Source organism: Gouania willdenowi, chromosome 21 (assembly GCF_900634775.1).
Source record: "Gouania willdenowi chromosome 21, fGouWil2.1, whole genome shotgun sequence".
NCBI classification, from domain to species: domain Eukaryota; kingdom Metazoa; phylum Chordata; class Actinopteri; order Blenniiformes; family Gobiesocidae; genus Gouania; species Gouania willdenowi.
Window position 1 is genome coordinate 19,465,950 of NC_041064.1, and position 25,750 is coordinate 19,491,699.

A 25,750-nucleotide genomic window follows, 5' to 3' on the forward strand; every position below is an offset into this window, starting at 1 on the left:
TACATAAATAAATATATAAAAATATATATAGCTATAGATATAGACATAAGATAGACATTTGAACAACAACAAGGCTGATGTTGTTGCCACTGTTGATGTTGCTCTTGTTGTTGCTGCTGCTGATACTGTTGCCGCTGTTGATGCTGATGCTGACGTTGCCCTTGTTGCTGCTGATGTTGCTGTTGACATTGTCCTTGTTGTTGCTGTTGCCGTTGTTACTGCTGACATTGCTCTTGTTGTTCTTGTTGTTGATGTCGTCGCTGTCCTTGGTGCTAGGAAAAAATAGAGAACAGGTGACGAGTTTTCTGATTTGACAACAAAAGCAACGTCAGCAGCAACATCAACAGCAGCAACAGCATCAGCAGAAACAACAGGGGCATTGTCAGCAGCAACATCAGCAGTGACAGCAGCATTAATGACAAGGACAACATCAACAGCAACATCAGCAGCAACAACAACAGTTGCCCCTGTTGATGTTGCCGTTGACAATGCCCTTGTTGTTGCTGCTGCTGCTGCTGTTGATGTTGCTGCTGATATAACCCTTCTTGTTCCTGCTGATGCTGTTGATGACATTGATCTTGTTGTAGCTACTGATGCTGTAGTTGCTGCTGATGTTGCTGTTGACATTGCCCTTGTTGTTGCTGTTGCCGTTGTTGCTGTTGATGTTGCTGCTGACGTCGCCCTTGTTGTTCTTGCTGCTGATGTCGTTGCTGATGAGTCTTCTGATTCAACAACAAGGGCAACGTCAGCAGTAACATCAACAGCAACAGCAGCAACAACAAGGGCAATATCAGCAGCAACATCAACAGTGAAAACAGCATCATCCTTGTTGTTGTTGCTGTTGATGTTGCTGTTGACGTCCTTGTCATTGCTGCTGCTGTCGCTGTTGATGTTGCTGCTGACATTGCCCTTGTTGTTGCTGTTGCCGTTGTTGTTGTTGATGTTGCTGCTGACGTTGCCCTTGTTGTTCTTGCTGCTGATGTCGTTGCTGATGAGTCTTCTGATTCAACAACAAGGGCAACGTCAGCAGTAACATCAACAGCAACAGCAGCAACAACAAGGGCAATATCAGCAGCAACATCAACAGTGAAAACAGCATCATCCTTGTTGTTGTTGCTGTTGACGTCCTTGTCGTTGCTGCTGCTGTCACTGTTGATGTTGCTGCTGACATTGCCCTTGTTGTTGTTGCTGCTGATGCTGTTGCCACTGTTGATATTGCTGCTGATGTTGTCCTTGTTGTTATGGCAACAGCAGCAGCAACAACATGGGCAACGTCAACAGCAACATCAACAGCGGCAACAGCATCAGCAGCAACAAGGGAAATGTCAGCAGCAACATCAATAGTTGCCACTGTTTATGTTGCTGATGATGTTGCCCTCGTTGTTGCTGCTGCTCCTGTTGTTGCTGTTGCTGCTGTTGTTGCTGCTGATGCTGTTGTTGCTGTTGACATTGCCCTTGTTGTTGCTCTTGCTGCTGAAGTTGCCCTTGCTGCTGTTGCTGCTGATGTCGTTGCTGTCCTTGGTGCTAGTAAAATATAGAGAACAGCTGATGAGTCTTCTGATTCTACTGCAGGCTTGTTTCTAGGTGAGTCTCTATGATAGAATCCACCATAAACTAAACTAATTCACATTGTTAAAGAACATCTTAGATGCTGATATATGCATTTCAAACAATCTATGGAGAGCACAGACACAATTTGAAGTTAAATTGATGCAAAACTCAACACTCTTAGACTGAGACAGTAAAACACATCTGAGATTAAACTTGTTCTCAGAGAGTGTGTCCATGTCTGCACATCACATTAAGGTACACCTCATTTTTGTTTTAGAGCATTGATTAATTAATATTAGTATTGATTAAGGTATCGACAATATCCAAGCAATAAGTGAGAGATATTATTCCCGGCAGGTGATTCTCTTCAAATTTTCTTGATATTGTGAGAAACTTTTAATTTAATTCAGGAAACCCTTGTGAAATAATTTGATGAAAATTGCACAGTTTGGGAAAAACTGAGAGTTCTTTCAACAATTTGCAATTAAAATGACTTCCATCACGTGATCTAAGCATGAAAAGACTCGAGTTTCCTTGAAATATTTGGAGAAGCTGATATATTATTATTTTTACTTTTTTCCAAGACGATGAATTGGATGCTCTAAAGTTTAGTTTGACACGTGTCTTAGACTAAAACAATAAAACACACAGTTGAGATTAAACCTGTGTTCAGAGTGTGTGTCTGTGTCTGCATATTACTTTAGATACACATTATTCTTGTTTTATAGTAACTGAAGACCTGATTTCACATTGTGGGAAAAACTGTTTTGAAATAAAATCATCATAAAATGAAGTGATGTTTTGAGTAATGATACTTACCGTTAGTATGTTGGTGATGTTTATTATACATTCCCATCAGTCGGAGGGTGGAGGCAGACGTGGAGCTTTAGTCCGTGATTTTTTGCTCTTTTTCCCCTAAAAACAGACGTGAAAATTCTAGTCAGCTGATAAAACACTTCCACAGTCATGATGTCATCACCTCTAAGGTTGATGGTTAAACATTTCTACAGAGTAGACTTACGTAGTTTGCTTTGCTGCTCCAGCCGGGGTTATTCAGAGCATGGATATCAGCTTCTATTTGGGCTTCTGCTTGAAAGAGTTCCCTTTTGTTTGGTTCCAAAGACTTCCACTGTGGATGAACAACAACAAGGTGTCACACACACACACACACACACCGAAGACAAAAATGTGAAGATCACAGATCATTTATTGAAGAACCAACAAACTTACGCGTTCAGAAAGAACTTTGTTGATGGCGGCACTGTTCTTAATGCCGAGCTCTTCTTGGACCGTCTTCCTCTCACTTTTTAAGAAAAGCATGAATGCGTTGGGAGGTTTCTTAACATATGGGCCCTTATCCTTCTCAAGCTTCCTTTTTCTGAGGAACAAAACACAAACAGTGAGCAGGGCAGGGAAACAGTAGCTGAGAGTAGTAGAGAGAGAGAGCAGGGAGACACTCTGATCTAGAGTTACTCAGAAAAAAAAACAATTAAAACAACTCAAGGACACTCACTTTGGAACTGGGATGGGTTCCAGGGCCTCTGGTGGCATGACAGCCAATAACTCATCCAACTCATCTCTACAAAGATAAAAACATAAACACGCTGGATGAGAAATCATGTCACAAACATGTGAACCAACGTCTGATGGATCAGGTGTGTTTGTTTGCTTTGCTTACCGTTCTTCAAAAGATGGAAAAATTTCAGGTGGGAAGAAAGGAGTGCTGTAAAACTGGAGACACAAGAACATGAATATTAGACACCAGGGTTTGGGTCAATTGCATTTTTCTATTACAATTACATCCTCAATTATCCATGTTCAATTACAACTATATTATGATTATGGTGACCTGCATTTTTTTCCAATTACAATTCAAATTATAAATATGATTTTCCCCCTGAAAGTCAATTACAATGACGTTGTCAATTACTAATTACTGAGCCTGGAATGAAAAACCCCATAAATGTGACCTTCCTCTTATGTTAGCTTTCTGTTAGCACCATGACAACGGGTCAGTTGTCTCCCACGTCTTAAATCAACTATAAAATACACTAAAAATTATTATCTATCATCCACTTTGTTTTTGATCTCTTGGTTAATTTGTTAGACTTCCTAATTCATGAAAATATTGGTATTAATATTTTTGGTGTGGGCGTCTGAGCCTCTTTTCTGTCAATATACCCCTTAATTATTATTTTTTTCCTTCAAATATTAAAATTGTCAACAGTAAAAAAAAAAAAAAAAAAGCCATATTTTTCCCTTTTTATGCCTTACTATATACAGCCATATCTCTGAAATGTGGGTGTTCTTCCACATTTTATTATTTATTCATTATTTATTTTTTATGCCTTACTGGATTTTATGATAGCCTTATCTAAAAATAATATTCCCAGATTTTTACATTTTTGTGCCTTGGCACTGACCAATTACTATTACAAAGTCAATTATCTGAACTCAATTACACAATTAATTATGATTACAACAGCAACAGTTTTTTTTCCAAATACAAATGCAATTACAATTATAATCATTTTAAAATTGTATTTAGATATCAATTATGTGATTCCAATTTTTTTTTCCCCAACCATGGTATCAACCATTTACCAAAAAACTACTGCTAGGGTCTGTCAAAGAAACCAAACTGGGTGATATTCCAATGCCACATCAGGACTGGATAAAAAGGTGTAAATAAATCCATTAAAAACTGTGTTTATAACAACAACAGAGTCATATAGAAGAATGAGGAAGGGTCTGTCTGTTCTTAATGGATGAACAAATGTATGCTGTGATGTTGCCCACATTGACACCATGTGTTTCAGTGATTCTTACTTGGAGGTCTGTTAACGGTGGAGGAGGACATTTACAAACATGAGGAGATGACATCACAGGGTAAGTCGCCCAGTGCACCAGTCCTGCAACCTCTGGATACTGCTCCACAACATCTGTAATCTCAGGAAGGAGGTGCTTCAACTCCTCCTCCTCCTGGACCACAGGATCCATCAGCATGTTCAATGGTGTCCTGTGACACAAAGAAACAAACAAGGAGACAAAGAGAATAAATAAGATGCACACACACACACACACACACGCACAGAGAGAGAGAGAGAGAGAGAGGCTGGAATGAATATAAACCTAAACATAATACACAAAATGACTCCCAAATCACACAAATCAACAGTGAAATGCACAAAAACATTAAAAAAAAAAAATCAAAATAAATGAAAAAATTGCACAAAATGACTCAACAAAGACAGACACAACAGCAAAGACACACCAATTGTCAACAAAGTTACACAAAATGACAAGAAAATACAGAAAACAAAAACAATAATACAGAAAGTGACCCCAAAAATGCACAAATCAAAAACATAAATGCAGAAAAAGACAGAAAAATACAAGAGGAACCCCCCAAAAAACAACAAAAACACACAAATCAACAGTAAAATGCACAAAAACGTGCAAAAAAATAATAATGAAAATTTGCACTAAATGACTCAACAAAAACAGACAAAACAACTACTTCAAGGAACAAAATGACTATGAAAACAACAAAACATTATAGAATAGCTACAAAGACACACAAACTGTCAACAAAGTTACACAAAAAGACAAGAAAATACAGAAAACAACAACAAAAATACAGAAAGTGACCCCAAAAACGCACAAATCAACAACATAAATGCAGAAAAAGTCAGAAAAATACACAAAATAACAATAAGAACCCCCCAAAAATAACAAAAACACACAAAATGACTCCAAAAACACACAAAATGACCCATATCTTGCCAAATTATTTGAATTCAAATGTTATGCAAATGAAAATATATTTAGAGGTTGCACAAAACACTTGAAAATTGCTCTTCTATAAACGTTAGCCAAAAAATAAAATACGTTACAAATAATGTTAGAACATCATTAAAAACAAGTCAGTTTTGTGTAAATACTTGTGACACACACTTCTATCAGCTGTATATCATTTAAATTAGTAGTTATATCTGTAATTATGTTGCTATTATTATACTTTGTGATGAATGACCTCCACATGTACTAAAACGTCGGAGCAGTGCTGCCGCCTGGTGGAATATAGTAGGAACTACTTGACGGTAAAATAAAGCCTAATAAAACTTCTACTCACTTCATTTTGAGAGCGGGGGTTGTTGATATGTGATATTCTGGCTGATAAAGTTCAGAAATGGTCGCTGGCGATTTCTGAGAGAGTTTTCCTTGTAGACTGAACAGTGAACTGCAGACGCAACTGTTGGAAAACAGTTTGTTTTCGTTCTAACCGCTTATATATGGTGAGAGATGACACGGTTGCCATGGAAAACGTGTATTTAAAAAATGCTCTTTTTTTTTAAAGGAATATTACTGTTTTTGTCTAGTGTGGATAAAGCAATGTTTCTCAACCTTTATTGGGTTGTAACCACATTTTGATATCACACATTTCTGGTGACCCCAGAGCAGGGCCGGCTTTAGGCCATGGCCATGCCTGAATAAAAATAGGTCAAGTTTTTATTTTTTATCTTATTATTTTTTTTTTTTCAAGTCAATACACAGTGTACACATTATTATTTATTTTAAATATCAAGACAAAACAATGCAATTCTGCGACACAACACACCATTAGAAGAAAAAAAAATACAACCTATTTTAAAATGTAGAATAATGCACTATAATACAATATAACACCTACAGGTATCGTGCAAATGTCTCGAGGGAACAATAAAAATAAAAATGTTGCAAAATCCAAAATTAATCCAAAACAGTGCAATTAAAAGTTAAAATAAAATATAAAAGTTTCAGTACAAGGAACTTTCTACTTTCCTGTTTGGTTTGATTATTCAGTAACACATGTCTAAAAATCAAAGAACCCAATGTGCAAACAATATGACAGAATGATATAGAATAGAACAAGAATTAAAGTAAAATAAATATAAATATGGGCAGAAGATTAGCAGGTATAGTTACAGATTTTTAATAATAATATTCAATTAAGAGAAAACATGTACAGACTAGAGATGGACACAAAATTATATTTTTAGAAGGTGTAACAACACCTGTAAATTATGTTTTTTTCAGATGATTATTTCAAGATTTTTATTAAAAAGTCAGTAATCTTTAAAAAAAAAAATAAAAAATAAATAAATAAAAAAGCCTAGCAAGAAGATTACATTTTTTTTTAAAAGTCAAAATTATGTATTTAAAAAACAAACAAAATAGAAAATGTCAAAATCTTTGAATCCAGTAGGCTCACCCATGGAAAAAAAAAATTATTAAATATACTGTATTATTAAAAGTGGCAATAATACATCTGTTTTATATTGCACTTTTCTAAGTAAACAAATGCATCACGTGTGCACACAAAGAAACACACAAACTAAAATAGACAAGTCGACACAGATGCAAAAACAGAAAACTGTGGATGTCAAAAATTCATTGCTGCTGGAAAATAAGATTTTAAAATTTAGCTTATGATTGTTTTGATGTTTGCAAGGACGCGCGCACACACACACACAGACGGTTCTTGATTTATTAGATGGTTGTTTTGATGTCTGCAAAGGACACACACATACACACACACACACACAATGAGAAGAAGCGTTTAAAGAATAACTCAATGTACATTTGGCGAAACAAAACCTGGTTTATTACCATTCAACTCCACCCAGCACAGATATTACAGAGCAGATTCACAAGTAATAAGCTTTTTTAATTTAACAGCAGCTGCTTTTTACCCCCCTCCCCACCCCACATTTGAAGCCCTGACCCTTTGGCCCCCTCTGCCTCCTACTGGGGAAAAGCATTACAGGTGCACAGTGGTATTTGGTGTAAAGACTGTAATCTGTAATCAGTTTCACTGTGAGGTTGGTTTTTTTTTTTTTTTTTTTTTGACATTTGGTGCTTCTTTCCTCTTCTCCTTTAATCAAACAACATCCACCATCATTCACTGCAGTCTCCTTCATCTCATTCTCAAACAACAGAAGAACTTGGACAACTAGAAGAAGAGTGGGGAGGGGTGTCACGAATGTCTACTGTATAAAAATGTACAGTGGCTTTATTGACATACATTCCAGAGGTTAAAACAGCTGCAAAATAGGAGGCACACCCAGTATTGCACTTCATTAAAAGTTCTGGCTCAAAACATAAACCAGAATATCAAACAAAAGTGAAGTGAAGAGTAGCAACTTCGCAATACAGCTATTTAGAATAGTATCATTATATACAAGATTAGATAAATCGTACACTATTTTCCTCCCAAACAGCCTCATCCACCAAACCCGTCGTCTTTGTGTCCGTCAACCTATTACACGCTTGACAGCTGAGAATACTGTACAAGATTACGAAAATGTTTACATACAACAATATTTTAAATTTATAGTTAGTAAGAAGGAAATACAACCTGTTTTTCTTTCCTTTTTTTTTTTATTTAACCCACGATGATCCCAGCATTTAGGCAAGTTTTCATATTCAATGTTTATTCTTGTATTGTTTCAGTGATCGGGAGGTGTGCAAAGTCTATAGAAGCCGAGGGAATACGACGGCCGCATGCAAACACGTCACAGGGAATTTGCCTTTTATTTTTTTTTATTCTTCTATTTTTTCCCCAAAGTCCATTGTTCTTTTGTTTTAAAAATCCAAGTTGCTCTTCCCTCAGCAACTCGCGCTCGCCGCCGAGATTAGATACTGTTATTGGTAAAATAGCAGACCCGGGACTCTTGGCGCAGACAACTGGTCCCACCGCTCAGTAGAACTGACGCTGCGAGAGCCGAACTTCCTGGCTGAACTTCAGCAGCAGCAGCTGCAGCAGCCCCGAAATCACAGTGGACAGACTGGTACTCAGGAAAAGCCTCGAGACGATTAAAAGGTGTGAGCGTTCCTGCACACACCGCAGCCCAAAGCAAACTCCTCCCCCGTTGGCGGGTGGACCACATGCAGGGGACACTCGGTACCCTCCAGCTGCTTTCCTTTAGGCCCTGAAAAACAATGTACACATATTATTTAGGGGTGTCCTGATCCGATATCGGTTCGATATCAGCCTGAAAACAAATATCGGATTCAAATTTCCAATTTTTTTCTTCTTCTCCCAATTCATTTTTTTATTAATTTTATTAAATTGTAGAATACTGTAGATATTATGTTGAAGGTTAAAATGTATGTAACCAAATGGTTAATAATAAATGGGTCAGATTTTCTCATCCCTACTATTGCTGACTATTGTTCTCTGTTTGAGTAACATCACTTGATCAAACCTTTTCTAACATTCCAACTACAAAATAAGTCATTAATATTTTTTTATTAAAGGAAAAAAAAAGTAATAAAAGTATGTATGATTCATGCAAATGATTTGACCAATTATTTATTTATTCATTTATAGGGGTGTGTATTGCCTGGCCTCTGGCGATACGATCCGTATCCTGATACATAGGTCACGATACGATGCTATACGATATATTCCGATATTAAAGTATAAGGCGATTATTGCAGTTTTTAATAAGATATATGACTTAAGAAACAACTAATCTGTAAATGTGTACACCTTCATGAGAACTTTATGTATGAAAGATTTTATTGGCATATTTTACACTCAAAACATTGGCTTTAACACGCCATGTGCCAACAACTTAAGATAAAACATACAATCTGCCTGTGGCTTTTAAACTAACATGACTTTAGTGTAACTTAACTGAGGTATATGCCTAGAACAACAAATTAATGCAGAAAGTTAGTACGTTCTTTTTAGATTTTATTGAAAAAACACAAGCTGGTCAACATGCCCAGGTTGCAGCACTTCTTTGTGCAGTTACAATGTCTCCTGCAGTGGAAAAGACTTTCCTGGTTAAATAAATAATAGTTCACAATTATTATTATTTTTCTTTACTCTAGTTGATTGTTATTATTTAATGTTACACTATCTGAGAGAGCACAGGTCACCAAGACAAATTCCTCATGTGTATTCATACACTCTTGGTCAATAAAGTTGATTCTGATTCTGATTCTGATTCTGATTCTGATTCAGAATTCAGAATTTTGCACTGTGGATTATAACCAGGACTGCATCCGAAGCTTGATATCTTTTTTTTTTTAATTTTGCAAACAAACAGTATACAAACAGTATATGAGGACAAAAAAAACCGAAGCGTGATATCAATTATATTATTATCATCAATGCGCCGTCACGTTCTGGGCAGTAACCCGGATGCGCGGCCATATTGGAGGCATCAGAGGTAAACACTGCGATGGATAAATGGCCGAAAGCACAGAAAAGCTCCTCAAAATGAGTTATAGATGCTAAAGCATACAGAGAAGGACTTAAGGGGTTAAGGAAAGGTGTTAGGAAAAGGCGATCACGTTTGTTTGACAATCTGACGCACTTCCACTAGGTGACGTAATAATCCAACGGCCACGAAGGATAGTGACGTCTGCAGTGTTGAAAAAACTACAAATTTCCGTAAATGGACTACTAAGGGCACATTTAAACACTTTCCACTGATATAATCTAAAAAATCACACGGTTTGAATGTAAATCAAAAAAAAAGAGGCTACGAAGAACAAAAGTGAAACTAAAAAAATGTCACATTGAGAATGGTTGCTCACACTCACCTTCCACTCACAAATATGAATTATGTTGAATAAAACATAATGTGGCTAAAAATGTCGAAGATTCATTTTTCTTGAACGACAGAGTGCTTTGTTTTATGTCAGTTATAATCTAATTATATGGTTTACATATTATAAAATATGGGATTAAGGTTATTTAAAGTTGTGCAAGGCATATTATTGGCTTGGGAACTTACATAATATCCGTCCCTTTTCAGTCTTTGTGAGTTTCCATAAGCACTTGGGTGTGCGTGTCCCTTTAAATTTTGTCGCCGCAAGGAATTGTGGGTCAGCATTATCTTGTCTCCTTTGGTAAAGGAGGCATCAGTGTTTCCTAGGATATAGGAGGTTATAAAGGAAGCAATGGGCCTCCTTTTCTCAGCTTGAAGATAATTTGAACACTCTTTATCATTGCCACCACTTAAACACTTACAGGGGTTAAAGAACAGTGGATAGGAAAGGAGATAGGAGGGACTTATTTGACATTGTTCTCCCTGATTTGATATATCTTTTGCCAGTCTATAAAACTCCAAATGTTTTTTTATGGTCTGACCGACTGGTACAGCCAAAAACACGGCAGTAATTCACCATTTTCTGTGTGTAAGTTTCACTGGTTAACTATCTGAGCCCTTCCAGCCTCTTCTGGCTCATATTTTTTATAAGACTCAGCACTTTTACACTTCACGTGCAACTTATATACTCACATGTAAGTTAGGGTCAGTAATGTATAGGTTGTATAATTAATTTTTTTTTAAAACAAGGTTGGACTTTTGAATTTACTGATTGGTTTGCGCCAAAATCATTTTTCAGCAGCTATATCCACTGGAAAATCATATTGTCCACTTTCATTACAAATCCTGGTCCCTGAACACCTTAAAAACCTTCTCCTGAATTATTTCTGAAAACCCAGTTTCCTTCTTCATAGATATTTAAAAAAAAAACCAACAAAAAAAAGTAATCGATAAAATACTTTTTGACACACATTGACATTGACAATTATTTTCTATTGACTCTGAATAAATAGACTTCTAATACCTTTTTGTGATGTGTGTGTGTGAGTTAGAAAGGAAGTTCTTTTCCCACTTAGTTCAAATATTGTTTTATTATACATTTAGATACATAAATAAATATATAAAAATATATATAGCTATAGATATAGACATAAGATAGACATTTGAACAACAACAAGGCTGATGCTGTTGCCACTGTTGATGTTGCTGTTGATGTTGCTCTTGTTGCTGCTGCTGACGCTGTTGCCGCTGTTGATGCTGCTGCTGATGTTGCCCTTGTTGCTGCTGATGTTGCTGTTAACATTGTCCTTGTTGTTGCTGTTGCCGTTGCTACTGCTGACGTTGCCCTTGTTGTTCTTGTTGTTTATGTCGTCGCTGTCCTTGGTGCTAGGAAAAAATAGAGAACAGGTGACGAGTTTTCTGATTCGACAACAAAAGCAACGTCAGCAGCAACATCAAGAGCAGCAACGGCATCAGCAGCAACAACAACAGGGGCAATGTCAGCAGCAACATCAACAGTGACAGCAGCAGCAATGACAAGGACAACATCAACAGCAACATCAGCAGCAACAACAACAGTTGCCCCTGTCGATGTTGCCGTTGACGATGCCCTTGTTGTTGCTGCTGCTGCTGCTGTTGATGTTGCTGCTGATATAACCCTTCTTGTTGCTGCTGATGCTGTTGATGACATTGATCTTGTTGTAGCTGCTGATGCTGTAGTTGCTGCTGATGTTGCTGTTGACATTGCCCTTGTTGTTGCTGTTGCCGTTGTTGCTGTTGATGTTGCTGCTGACGTCACCCTTGTTGTTCTTGCTGCTGATGTCGTTGCTGATGAGTCTTCTGATTCAACAACAAGGGCAACGTCAGCAGTAACATCAACAGCAACAGCAGCAACAACAAGGGCAATATCAGCAGCAACATCAACAGTGAAAACAGCATCATCCTTGTTGTTGTTGCTGTTGATGTTGCTGTTGACGTCCTTGTCGTTGCTGCTGCTGTCGCTGTTGATGTTGCTGCTGACATTGCCCTTGTTGTTGTTGCTGCTGATGCTGTTGCCACTGTTGATATTGCTGCTGATGTTGCCCTTGTTGTTATGGCAACAGCAGCAGCAACAACATGGGCAACGTCAACAGCAACATCAACAGCGGCAACAGCATCATCAGGAACAAGGGAAATGTCAGCAGCAACATCAACAGTTGCTCCTGTCGATGTTGCCGTTGACGATGCCCTTGTTGTTGCTGCTGCTGCTGCTGTTGATGTTGCTGCTGATATAACCCTTCTTGTTGCTGCTGATGCTGTTGATGACATTGATCTTGTTGTAGCTGCTGATGCTGTAGTTGCTGCTGATGTTGCTGTTGACATTGCCCTTGTTGTTGCTGTTGCCGTTGTTGCTGTTGATGTTGCTGCTGACGTCACCCTTGTTGTTCTTGCTGCTGATGTCGTTGCTGATGAGTCTTCTGATTCAACAACAAGGGCAACGTCAGCAGTAACATCAACAGCAACAACAAGGGCAATATCAGCAGCAACATCAACAGTGAAAACAGCATCATCCTTGTTGTTGTTGCTGTTGATGTTGCTGTTGACGTCCTTGTCGTTGCTGCTGCTGTCGCTGTTGATGTTGCTGCTGACATTGCCCTTGTTGTTGTTGCTGCTGATGCTGTTGCCACTGTTGATATTGCTGCTGATGTTGCCCTTGTTGTTATGGCAACAGCAGCAGCAACAACATGGGCAACGTCAACAGCAACATCAACAGCGGCAACAGCATCATCAGGAACAAGGGAAATGTCAGCAGCAACATCAACAGTTGCCCCTGTCGATGTTGCCGTTGACGATGCCCTTGTTGTTGCTGCTGCTGCTGCTGTTGCTGCTGATATAACCCTTCTTGTTGCTGCTGATGCTGTTGATGACATTGATCTTGTTGTAGCTGCTGATGCTGTAGTTGCTGCTGATGTTGCTGTTGACATTGCCCTTGTTGTTGCTGTTGCCGTTGTTGCTGTTGATGTTGCTGCTGACGTCACCCTTGTTGTTCTTGCTGCTGATGTCGTTGCTGATGAGTCTTCTGATTCAACAACAAGGGCAACGTCAGCAGTAACATCAACAGCAACAGCAGCAACAACAAGGGCAATATCAGCAGCAACATCAACAGTGAAAACAGCATCATCCTTGTTGTTGTTGCTGTTGATGTTGCTGTTGACGTCCTTGTCGTTGCTGCTGCTGTCGCTGTTGATGTTGCTGCTGACATTGCCCTTGTTGTTGTTGCTGCTGATGCTGTTGCCACTGTTGATATTGCTGCTGATGTTGCCCTTGTTGTTATGGCAACAGCAGCAGCAACAACATGGGCAACGTCAACAGCAACATCAACAGCGGCAACAGCATCATCAGGAACAAGGGAAATGTCAGCAGCAACATCAATAGTTGCCACTGTTTATGTTGCTGATGATGTTGCCCTCGTTGTTGCTGCTGCTCCTGTTGCTGCTGTTGTTGCCCTTGCTGTTGCTGTTGATGCTGTTGTTGCTGTTGACATTGCCCTTGTTGTTGCTCTTGCTGCTGAAGTTGCCCTTGCTGTTGTTGCTGCTGATGTTGTTGCTGTCCTTGGTGCTAGTAAAATATAGAGAACAGCTGATGAGTCTTCTGATTCTACTGCAGGCTTGTTTCTAGGTGAGTCTCTATGATAGAATCCACCATAAACTAAACTAACTCATATTGTTAAAGAACATCTTAGATGCTGATATATGCATTTCAAACAATCTATGGAGAGCACAGACACAATTTGAAGTTAAATTGATTCAATGATGTTTTGAGTAATGATACTTACCGTTAGTATGTTGGTGATGTTTATTATACATTCCCATCAGTCGGAGGGTGGAGGCAGACGTGGAGCTTTAGTCCGTGATTTTTTGCTCTTTTTCCCCTAAAAACAGACGTGAAAATTCTAGTCAGCTGATAAAATACTTCCACAGTCATGATGTCATCACCTCTAAGGTTGATGGGTAAACATTTCTACAGAGTAGACTTACGTAGTTTGCTTTGCTGCTCCAGCCGGGGTTATTCAGAGCATGGATATCAGCTTCTATTTGGGCTTCTGCTTGAAAGAGTTCCCTTTTGTTTGGTTCCAAAGACTTCCACTGTGGATGAACAACAACAAGGTGTCACACACACACACACACACACACACACACACCGAAGACAAAAATGTGAAGATCACAGATCATTTATTGAGGAACCAACAAACTTACGCGTTCAGAAAGAACTTTGTTGATGGCGGCACTGTTCTTAATGCCGAGCTCTTCTTGGACCGTCTTCCTCTCACTTTTTAAGAAAAGCATGAATGCGTTGGGAGGTTTCTTAACATATGGGCCCTTATCCTTCTCAAGCTTCCTTTTTCTGAGGAACAAAACACAAACAGTGAGCAGGGCAGGGAAACAGTAGCTGAGAGTAGTGGAGAGAGAGAGCAGGGAGACACTCTGATCTAGAGTTACTCAGAAAAAAAAACAATTAAAACAACTCAAGGACACTCACTTTGGAACTGGGATGGGTTCCAGGGCCTCTGGTGGCATGACAGCCAATAACTCATCCAACTCATCTCTACAAAGATAAAAACATAAACACGCTGGATGAGAAATCATGTCACAAACATGTGAACCAACGTCTGATGGATCAGGTGTGTTTTTTTGCTTTGCTTACCGTTCTTCAAAAGACGGAAAAATTTCAGGTGGAAAGAAAGGAGTGCTGTAAAACTGGAGACACAAAAACATGAATATTAGACACCAGGGTTTGGGTCAATTGCATTTTCCTGTTACAATTACATCCTCAATTATCCATGTTCAATTACAACTATATTATGATTATGGTGACCTACATTTTTTTCCAATTACAATTCAAATTATAAATATGATTTTCCCCCTGAAAGTCAATTACAATGACATTGTCAATTACTAATTACTGAGCCTGGAATCAATGACCCCATAAATGTGACCTTCCTCTTATGTTAGCTTTCTGTTAGCACCATGACAACGGGTCAGTTGTCTCCCACGTCTTAAATCAACTATAAAATACACTAAAAATTATTATCTATCATCCACTTTGTTTTTGATCTCTTGGTTAATTTGTTAGACTTCCTAATTCATGAAAATATTAGTATTAATGTTTATGGTGTGGGCGTCTGTCAACAGTAAAAAAAAAAATCCAAATTTTTCCATTTTTATGCCTTACTATATACAGCCATATCTCTGAAATGTGGGTGTTCTTCCACATTTGATTATTTATTCATTATTTATTTTTTATGCCTTTCTGGATTTTATGATAGCCTAATCTAAAAAAAATTCCCAGATTTTTACATTTTTGTGCCTTGGCACTGACCAATTACTATTACAAAGTCAATTATCTGAACTCAATTACACAATTAATTATGATTAAAACAGCAACAGTTTTTGTTTCCAAATACAAATGCAATTACAATTATAATCATTTTATAATTGTATTTAGATATCAATTATGTAATTACAATTTTTTTTTTTTTTGTCCGAGCCATAGTATCAACCATCCACCAAAAAACTACTGCTAGGGTCTGCCAAAGAAACCAAACTGGGTGATATTCCAATGCCACATCAGGACTGGATAAAAAGATGTAAATAAATCCATTAAAAACTGTGTTTATAACAACAACAGAGTCATATAGAAGAATGAGGAAGGGTCTGTCTGTTCTTAATGGATGAACAAATGTATGCTGTGATGTTGCCCACATTGACACCATGTGTTTCAGTGATTCTTACTTGGAGGTCTGTTAACGGTGGAGGAGGACATTTACAAACATGAGGAGACGACATAACAGGGTAAGTCGCCCAGTGCACCAGTCCTGCAACCTCTGGATACTGCTCCACAACATCTGTAATCTCAGGAAGGAGGTGCTTCAACTCCTCCTCCTCCTGGACCACAGGATCCATCAGCATGTTCAATGGTGTCCTGTGACACAAAGAAATAAACAAGGAGACAAAGAGAATAAATAAGATGCACACACACACACACACACACGCACAGAGAGAGAGAGAGAGAGAGAGAGAAGCTGGAAGGAATATAAACCTAAACATAATACACAAAATGATTCCCAAATCACACAAATCAACAGTGAAATGCACAAAAACATTAAAAAAAACAATCAAAATAAATGAAAAATTGCACAAAATGACTCAACAAAGACAGACACAACAGCAAAGACACACAAGTTGTCAACAAAGTTACACAAAATGACAAGAAAATACAAAAAACTAAAACAATAATACAGAAAGTGACCCCAAAAATGCACAAATCAACAACATAAATGCAGAAAAAGACAGAAAAATACAATAAGAACCCCCCAAAAAACAACAAAAACACACAAATCAACAGTAAAATGCACAAAAACGTGCAAAAAAAAAAAAAAAAAAATGAAAATTTGCACTAAATGACTCAACAAAGACGGACAAAACAACTACTTCAAGGAACAAAATGACTATGAAAACAACAAAACATTATAGAATAGCTACAAAGACACAAACTGTCAACAAAGTTACACAAAAAGACAAGAAAATACAGAAAACAACAACAAAAATAAAGAAAATGACCCCAAAAATGCACAAATCAACAACATAAATGCAGAAAAAGTCAGAAAAATACACAAAATAACAATAAGAACCCCCCAAAAATAACAAAAACACACAAAATGACTCCAAAAACACACAAAATGACCCATATCTTGCCAAATTATTTGAATTCAAATGTTATGCAAATGAAAATATATTTAGAGGTTGCACAAAACACTTGAAAAATGCTCTTCTATAAAAGTTAGCCAAAAAATAAAATACGTTACAAATAATGTCAGAACATCATTAAAAACAAGTCAGTTTTGTGTAAATACTTGTGACACACACTTCTATCAGCTGTATATCATTTAAATTAGTAGTTATATCTGTAATTATGTTGCTATTATTATACTTTGTGATGAATGACCTCCACATGTACTAAAATGTCGGAGCAGTGCTGCCGCCTGGTGGAACATAGTAGGAACTACTTGACGGTAAAATAAAGCCTAATAAAACTTCTACTCACTTCATTTTGAGAGCGGGGGTTGTTGATATTTGATATTCTGGTTGATAAAGTTCAGAAATGGTCGCTTGCGATTTCTGAGAGAGTTTTCCTTGTAGACTGAACAGTGAACTGCAGACACAACTGTTGGAAAACAGTTTGTTTTCTTTCTAACCGCTTATATAGGGTGAGAGATGACACGGTTGCCATGGAAAACGTGTATTTAAAAAATGCTCTTTTTTTTTTTAAAGGAATATTACTGTTTTTGTCTAGTGTGGATAAAGCAATGGTTCTCAACCTTTATTGGGTTGTAACCACATTTTGATATCACACATTTCTGGTGACCCCAGAGCAGGGCCGGCTTTAGGCCATGGCCATGCCTGAATAAAAATAGGTCAAGTTTTTATTTTTTATTTATTTTTTATTTATTTTTTTCAAGTCAATACACAGTGTACACATTATTATTTATTTTAAATATCAAGACAAAACAATGCAATTCTGCGACATAACACACCGATGGAAAAAAACAAAAAAAACAACCTATTTTAAAATGTAGAATAATGCACTATAATACAATATAACACCGACAGGTATACTGCAAATGTCTCGAGGGAACAATAAAAATAAAAATGATGCAAAATCGAAAATTAATCCAAAACAGTGCAATTAAAAATTAAAATAAAATATAAAAGTTTCAGTACAAGGAACTTTCTACCTTCCTGTTTGGTTTGATTATTCAGTAACACATGTCTTAAAATCCAACAACACAATGTGCAAACAATACGACAGAATGATATAGAATAGAACAAGAATTAAAGTAAAATAAATATAAATATGGGCAGAAGATTAGCAGGTACAGTTACAGATTTTTAATAATAATATTCAATTAAGAGAAAACATGTACAGACTAGAGATGGACACAAAATTATATTTTTAGAAGGTGTAACAACACCTGTAAATTATGTTTTTTTTCAGATGATTATTTCAAGATTTTTATTAAAAAGTCAGTAATCTTTAAAAAAAATAAAAAATAAATAAATAAAAAAGCCTAGCAAGAAGATTACATTTTTTGTTAAAAGTCAAAATTATGTATTTAAAAAAACAAACAAAATGTTACATTTTAATTTAATAAAAGATCAGTTCTTTGAAAAGAGAAGTAAATAACTAATACTATGATCATTTTTTTAGTTCCTGGAAAAGTCATTTTAATACCAGAAAAACATATTTTTAATTTGACACACACACAAAAAAAGAAAAAACTAAAAAATGTCCATTGAGGAAAACTAATACAACTAATTTTCCAAAATAGAAAATGTCAAAATCTTTGAATCCAGTAGGCTCACCCATGGAAAAAAAAATTATTAAATATACTGTATTATTAAAAGTGGCAATAATACATCTGTTTTATATTGCGCTTTTCTAAGTAAACAAATGCATCACGTGTGCACACAAATAAACACACAAACTAAAATAGACAAGTCGACACAGATGCAAAAACAGAAAACTGTGGATGTCAAAAATTCATTGCTGCTGGAAAATAAGATTTTAAAATTTAGCTTATGATTGTTTTGATGTTTGCAAGGACGCGCGCACACACACACACACACAGACACAGACGGTTCTTGATTTATTAGATGGTTGTTTTGATGTCTGCAAAGGACACACACACACACACAATGAGAAGAAGCGTTTAAAGAATAACTCAATGTACACTTGGCGAAACAAAACCTGGTTTATTACCATTCAACTCCACCCAGCACAGATATTACAGAGCAGATTCACAAGTAATAAGCTTTTTTAATTTAACAGCAGCTGCTTTTTACCCCCCTCCCCACCCCACATTTGAAGCCCTGACCCTTTGGCCCCCTCTGCCTCCTACTGGGGAAAAGCATTACAGGTGCACAGTGGTATTTGGTGTAAAGACTGTAATCTGTAATCAGTTTCACTGTGAGGTTGGTTTTTTTTTTTTTTTTTTTTGACATTTGGTGCTTCTTTCCTCTTCTCCTTTAATCAAACAACATCCACCATCATTCACTGCAGTCTCCTTCATCTCATTCTCAAACAACAGAAGAACTTGGACAACTAGAAGAAGAGTGGGGAGGGGTGTCACGAATGTCTACTGTATAAAAATGTACAGTGGCTTTATTGACATACATTCCAGAGGTTAAAACAGCTGCAAAATAGGAGGCACACCCAGTATTGCACTTCATTAAAAGTTCTGGCTCAAAACATAAACCAGAATATCAAACAAAAGTGAAGTGAAGAGTAGCAACTTCGCAATACAGCTATTTAGAATAGTATCATTATATACAAGATTAGATAAATCGTACACTATTTTCCTCCCAAACAGCCTCATCCACCAAACCCGTCGTCATTGTGTCCGTCAACCTATTACACGCTTGACAGCTGAGAATACTGTACAAGATTACGAAAATGTTTACATACAACAATATTTTAAATTTATAGTTAGTAAGAAGGAAATACAACCTGTTTTTCTTTCCTTTTTTTTTTATTTAACCCACGATGATCCCAGCATTTAGGCAAGTTTTCATATTCAATGTTTATTCTTGTATTGTTTCAGTGATCGGGAGGTGTGCAAAGTCTATAGAAGCCGAGGGAATACGACGGCCGCATGCAAACACGTCACAGGGAATTTGCCTTTTATTTTTTTTTATTCTTCTATTTTTTCCCCAAAGTCCATTGTTCTTTTGTTTTAAAAATCCAAGTTGCTCTTCCCTCAGCAACTCGCGCTCGCCGCCGAGATTAGATACTGTTATTGGTAAAATAGCAGACCCGGGACTCTTGGCGCAGACAACTGGTCCCACCGCTCAGTAGAACTGACGCTGCGAGAGCCGAACTTCCTGGCTGAACTTCAGCAGCAGCAGCTGCAGCAGCCCCGAAATCACAGTGGACAGACTGGTACTCAGGAAAAGCCTCGAGACGATTAAAAGGTGTGAGCGTTCCTGCACACACCGCAGCCCAAAGCAAACTCCTCCCCCGTTGGCGGGTGGACCACATGCAGGGGACACTCGGTGCCCTCCAGCTGCTTTCCTTTAGGCCCTGAAAAACAATGTACACATATTATTTAGGGGTATCCCGATATTGGTTCGATATCAGCCTGAAAACAAATATCGGATTCAAATTTCCAATTTTTTTCTTCTTCTCCCAATTCATTTTTTATTAATTTTATTAAATTGTAGAATACTGTAGATATTATGTTGAAGGTTAAAATGTATGTAACCAAATGGTTAATAATAAATGGGTCAGATTTTCTCATCCCTACTATTGCTGACTATTGTTCTCTGTTTGAGTAACATCACTTGATCAAACCTTTTCTAACATTCCAACTACAAAATAAGTCATTAATATTTTTTTATTAAAGGAAAAAAAAAGTAATAAAAGTATGTATGATTCATGCAGATATCGGAACGGTATCGGCCGATATGCAAGGCTGCAATATTGGTGTCACATCGAAAATGAAAAAGTCGTATCGGGACATCACTAATATTGTTTAATTGAATTTATTGATTTTTTAAAAAAAGCAATGCATATTAATAAACAGACATGTTATAAATGAGTCAGAGTTAGTCAAAAGAGGCTAGTTTCCATCTGGTGTCCCTGGCCTGATTTTAAAAGGAAACCTAAAATATAAATATTCTTAGTACATTGCGAGAGGTTGTAAGTTCTATTGTTCGTAAGGTGTGGAGCCACTTGTCCATACTTTTTTGGTCAAAATGATTTGACCAATTATTTATTTATTCATTTATAGGGGTGTGTATTGCCTGGCCTCTGGCGATACGATCCGTATCCTGATACATAGGTCACGATACGATGCTATACGATATATTCCGATATTAAAGTATAAGGCGATTATTGCAGTTTTTAATAAGATATATGACTTAAGAAACAACTAATCTGTAAATGTATGTATGAAATAGATTTTATTGACATATTTTACACTCAAAACATTGGCTTTAACACGCCATGTGCCAACAACTTAAAATAAAAAATAGAATCTGCCTGTGGCTTTTAAACCAACATGACTTTAGTGCAACTTAACAGAGGTATATGTCTAGAACAACAAATAAATGCAGAAAGTTAGTACTTTCTTTTCAGATTTTATTGAAAAAACACAAGCTGGTCAACATGCCCAGGTTGCAGCACTTCTTTGTGCAGTTACAATGTCTCCTGCACTGGAAAAGACTTTCCTGGTTAAATAAATAATAATTAAAAAAAAATTGATATGGATGCATTTTGAATCGATCTGAGAGTCTAATATTGATGATTACAATGATAGAATATTACTGGTTTGAAAGAATTGCTTTTTTCTCCCAAAAGCTTTATTAAACCAGAAATTTATTGTCAGGTTGTTGTTGAAAATTCTAGCAATTACAACCTCTAGGTTATTTTTCCCCTTTAATCACCTTTCAAGAGCAAATACCTCAAACAAAACTATCCACTTTCAAAAATAACATTGACTTTTTCCAACACTGATCATTGTTATCGAGGCTATAAAATAGAGAAACATGAAATCCACAATGTTGTACCTGCAGGACAATGTGGCAGCTCCTCTTTAGGGACGCTGGTCATCCTCTGGAAGTCGTCGTGGCAGGCGTTGCAGAAGTGCGTGGTGCCAAAACAGAAGAAAACAGCCACAGAGCAGCAGTACCGGCATTTATACTCCAGGAAGTCTGTGCCATGCTTGGAGCACATCTGATGATACGACACAGGAAATTAGATTAGCAGGGGCTTTTCTGCAAGTTTAAACAACTTTTATTTTGACACTGTAATAAACAAGGTATAACTAAACTTTAAGTCCAGATTTCATTAAAGGAATACAGGATTTTTGTGCTTATATTTGACGCTGACTGCAGATGTTTGGTGTTACTGTGCGTAGCGCCACTGTCTCATAATGGAAAGCTTTCTGGGAGGTCATTCTCTATCTCTGTGAGATTGCATGTTCTCTTTAATTAAGTCGGCTTCTAAAAACACGATCCAAATTATTGGCTTCAGCCCATTACCAGAACAAGAAAAGACTGGTTCTGGGCCACACTTTAAACGTTCTCTGCCATCTTTTATTTTGAAATTTTAACTGTTAACCCACATACTTTTTGTGGTTTCACACAACTGCAAATTTTTATCAACATTCACAAAAAATATACCGTCTCGGCTAAGGGTGTGCATTGCCACGAATCTGACGATACGATTTAAAAATTTACATGTCACGGTACGATACAGTATATCCGAATATATCACAACACTAAAAAATAGGTTATACATCGCAATATCAATAATTACAATTTTCACCTTTACAAGTACAAAATATGATGAAAGACATTTTATTTCATGTTTTTAAACTTGCGAGAACAAGTAAATAGTAACTAACTGTAATTCAAGAACCAATATCAAAAACAAGTGGTATATTTATCAAAATTGAAATTACGTCATTGATGACGCAAATCGCCCCTTCTAGTCTATTGAGTTCTATAGGACGTGAAGCATTTAGGAACATTTAGTAGCTTTTTCAGTCAAAATGACAACTTGTGCTGCTTTTGGTTGCTCTAAAAATCAGTAGAAGTTGTTTACTGAGAGATGATAAATTAAAACCGTGACCCGAAAAAAATCTGTGGCCACAGGTGGCGACAGTGCCCACTCTGCCGTTTCGTAGATGCCATTCGGGTCACGGTTTCAATATATAATTTCTCAGTAAACAAAACAGGTTTACATCAAATTTTTTTTTAACATTTACTGATTTTTAAAGCAACCCAAAGCAGCACAAGTTGTCATTTAGCCTGAAAAAGCTGCAAAATGATCCTGTAATGCTTCACTCCAATGGAACACAATGGGCTAACAGGGGCTAACTACATCACCAATCACGTCATTTCAACATTAGCCGCGCACAGGGTAAAGTAATTCCATTTTTAAAAAATAATAAAATGAATATGATGCAAAATAATGCTTTTTGTTAGGCATAGATCCTCTAATAAGAACATTTCAAAGATTTTAGGCCACATTTGTAAAAACAGTGGAGGATCCCTTTAAAAGAGTAACTACATACATACAAAATAAAATGCAATCAACTTCCAAGCTAAAATGTATTGAGGAGTGATGTAGTGTAACAAGGTCTGATGTGGTTCAAAGATGTGCTATGCATATGTGTTTTTCTTTTGTCCAAAAACATCATTAAAAAAATTTGATTTGGACATTATTTGGATGGATACGATTATCGCCTGGTGAAATAACGCGATATATCGCAGAATCAAGTTTTTCAAACACCCTGAGCACATAGGATGATCTACATTCTGCAGCAGTGCATTGGTGGGAGTCTTTCCCGCGATCTCCTCTCTGTGGCTACATAGCAGTTACTTTTTACCAACCTGAGCCCTGGAGACATCTGAGCATGCACCACAGATCAGCTCACTGGGATCGTAGTCATCTCCCTGTCCTGCCTCTGCGTCACAACGAGCCTCTCCTCCAAAATAGGCCTAAAAAAGACAAAAAGCATTTATTATTACCGCCCTGCGTGAGCATTAGAGACAAAGTCCTCCTTGTGCTTAGCCTGCTGTGCACCTTTTTGCACTTGTAGCAGACGTAATAGGCATATCTGTTCATGGCGAACCCGGCTGGGTCGTTGTGAAAACGTGCTCCAGGTGTGGTGATGGCTTCACTCTTGTGTAGACCTTCATATTCGAGCCTCATCAAAGCCTTTCTCCTTACATCCTCGTAGAGTTCCTTAATGGGGTCGAGCAGGTCTTTGATCACCGAGTGATTGATTTTATTCTGTAAACAGAGTAACAAAAAATGTTAGCTTTCTGTTAGCTTCACTGTATTTTCACAGCTCGTTTAAATACGTTTCAAACAAATACAATGAGTTACTCGTCTAATTCAAATCTACCTTGCAAATTGGACACAACATGAAGCCGAATGTGATCCGAGGTCCCAGCCAGCGGTTTTCCAGCACACGACGGGTGCACTGAAGGTGGAAAACATGAGTGCAGTCCAGCTGGAAACACAATGGAACCAGTTAAAACAGTGAGATACCAGTTGAACGAAGGTAAACTTTGAAGCCCCACCTGCACCCATTGCCCCCCCCTAAAAAATCCTGACAAATAAGTTATAACACAAATTAAAATTGATTGAACTAACAGGTAACATCATATTTCTTAATAAACCAAAAACTAAATGAATACAGGTAATAATCAACTCTCTGGGGCCTACGGACGCGCCGGCATGTCCTGATCACACGATCATTTTAAAGAGCCAATGGCGGCAAAGCGCAGCGTCCTTGGATCACAGTTTCAACCTGTGTCGAAAGTGCGGATTTCAAACTACAAACTAGTTGTAAAATGATGTTGACAGGCCAAATAAAAGTGGAAATATGAGGGAAAATGTGCATGTGACATTTTCATGCGCGTTCAGTGCACGCTCCGTGCATGAAGACTGGTGAGGAGCGCTTCTAAAATGAGGCAAAAGTAATGTAGAGCAAAAAACAACAACGCTGAAACGTGACACTATAGCTTCTTAAAATTTGGTTGAGAAGAAGAAGCCCATCATCCAATCAAATTTTCACATATAGCAGCCATTTTGTTGCCAGGCGAAAGGTAAACAAAGAGAGACAGACAAACAGAGACGGAGAAAGCAAGAGTGAGTTAATAGATTTGGGAGAATAGCCATTATTACTGTGATTTGACTGTTTAGTTAGAGTGTAGTGTAGTGTCTTGTGTACTTGTTTCATATCAACACGATGAGGCACAAATAATTTGTCTTTCCCTGTATTTGTGATTCATACTTTTTTGTAAATAGTTGTACAAAATCACTTGAGACACTGCTTCCATTTCACTGTAAATAGCTACTGTATATACAACTGTTTTTTGATTCATCTGTATATACGTTTTTGAAATATATAGCTTAGATTTGCTGTACAAGCAAAAAAAAATGATTCGTTAAAAATGTTTTTTACTTTTATAGTAAAACAAATGTAACTTTTTTCCACTGTGTTTATACAGTATGCCATGTTAAAGAAAAGACTACCATAGTGGATTTCCTTATATGAAATATAAAGGTAAAATCAAACGCAGTGAAAAAATCTGTGCCAAAAAGCTTAAGAAAACAAAAAAGGAATCTCATTGCATGTATAAAATGAACGATAAGGGAACAAGAAACATCATGTTTCATAATGCAGGTAACATATTTCATTAATCAATTAAAACTCGAAAACTAAATTAAACTAATTACCTGAATAAAAAAACAAATGTAAAAGTGCAGTAGTCAAAAATACAGAAAATAATGAAACATTGTTTGGAATCTGTGCCAAATAAGGAAATACATTTTTTTACGTCAGCTGTTGAGAGTTTGTTTATTTTTCCACTCTAGGTGAAGTACGTGTCATTACTTTTGCACTTTAGTTCCACGTTATATTTTGTTCCCGGTCGCATATCTAATGCAGACTTTTAATTTCTGCTACATTCATTATTACTTTCTTTGTGCGTAGGTGTTTTGCTCACTGTTAATTATCTTTATTGTCAATGAAA

General features: G+C 37.1%; 3 protein-coding genes across 21 annotated transcripts in view; all 3 read right to left on the reverse strand.

Annotated features, from left to right (window-relative positions):
- Nucleotides 1–235: 235 nt before the first annotated feature.
- LOC114455513 (transcription factor 7-like) lies at nucleotides 236–6,019 on the reverse strand. Of its 3 annotated transcripts, XM_028436814.1 has the most exons (9): nucleotides 5,687–6,019; nucleotides 4,381–4,570; nucleotides 3,230–3,282; nucleotides 3,065–3,130; nucleotides 2,782–2,929; nucleotides 2,573–2,680; nucleotides 2,371–2,466; nucleotides 1,516–1,524; nucleotides 957–991 (listed from the first exon to the last, which is right to left on the reverse strand). In XM_028436814.1, the coding sequence occupies exons 1-7, from the start codon at nucleotides 5,689–5,691 to the stop codon at nucleotides 2,407–2,409; spliced, it is 630 nt and encodes a 209-aa protein (XP_028292615.1). In that variant the 5' UTR covers nucleotides 5,692–6,019; the 3' UTR covers nucleotides 957–991; nucleotides 1,516–1,524; nucleotides 2,371–2,406. The 3 variants fall into 3 exon arrangements, with proteins under 3 accessions (XP_028292616.1, XP_028292615.1, XP_028292614.1); XM_028436815.1 differs by lacking the exons at nucleotides 957–991; nucleotides 1,516–1,524 and adding an exon at nucleotides 236–272; XM_028436813.1 differs by lacking the exon at nucleotides 957–991 and having other exon boundaries at nucleotides 1,414–1,524.
- Nucleotides 6,020–7,420: 1,401 nt separating this feature from the next.
- The window catches only part of mycbp2 (MYC binding protein 2), a 100,448-nt gene continuing 82,118 nt past the window's right edge, over nucleotides 7,421–25,750 (reverse strand). For 15 of the 16 annotated variants that reach the window (XM_028436135.1, XM_028436141.1, XM_028436130.1 and 12 more), the window contains 5 exons: nucleotides 24,115–24,222; nucleotides 23,790–23,999; nucleotides 23,597–23,704; nucleotides 21,767–21,932; nucleotides 19,177–20,279 (listed from right to left, as the gene is read on the reverse strand). In XM_028436135.1, the coding sequence (XP_028291936.1) occupies nucleotides 20,164–20,279; nucleotides 21,767–21,932; nucleotides 23,597–23,704; nucleotides 23,790–23,999; nucleotides 24,115–24,222 (708 nt within the window). In that variant the 3' untranslated portion in view covers nucleotides 19,177–20,163. Of the gene's footprint in view, nucleotides 8,526–19,176; nucleotides 20,280–21,766; nucleotides 21,933–23,596; nucleotides 23,705–23,789; nucleotides 24,000–24,114; nucleotides 24,223–25,750 lie in introns of those variants that run through there. The other variant, XM_028436126.1, reaches the window with a different exon arrangement.
- On the reverse strand, nucleotides 12,972–17,554 carry LOC114455109 (transcription factor 7-like). 2 transcript variants are annotated; one of them, XM_028436145.1, is made up of 9 exons: nucleotides 17,244–17,554; nucleotides 15,932–16,121; nucleotides 14,844–14,896; nucleotides 14,679–14,744; nucleotides 14,396–14,543; nucleotides 14,177–14,284; nucleotides 13,975–14,070; nucleotides 13,749–13,757; nucleotides 12,972–13,209 (listed from the first exon to the last, which is right to left on the reverse strand). In XM_028436145.1, exons 1-7 carry the CDS (start codon nucleotides 17,246–17,248, stop codon nucleotides 14,011–14,013), a joined length of 630 nt encoding a protein of 209 aa, XP_028291946.1. In that variant the 5' UTR covers nucleotides 17,249–17,554; the 3' UTR covers nucleotides 12,972–13,209; nucleotides 13,749–13,757; nucleotides 13,975–14,010. The 2 variants fall into 2 exon arrangements, with proteins under 2 accessions (XP_028291946.1, XP_028291945.1); XM_028436144.1 differs by lacking the exon at nucleotides 12,972–13,209 and having other exon boundaries at nucleotides 13,587–13,757.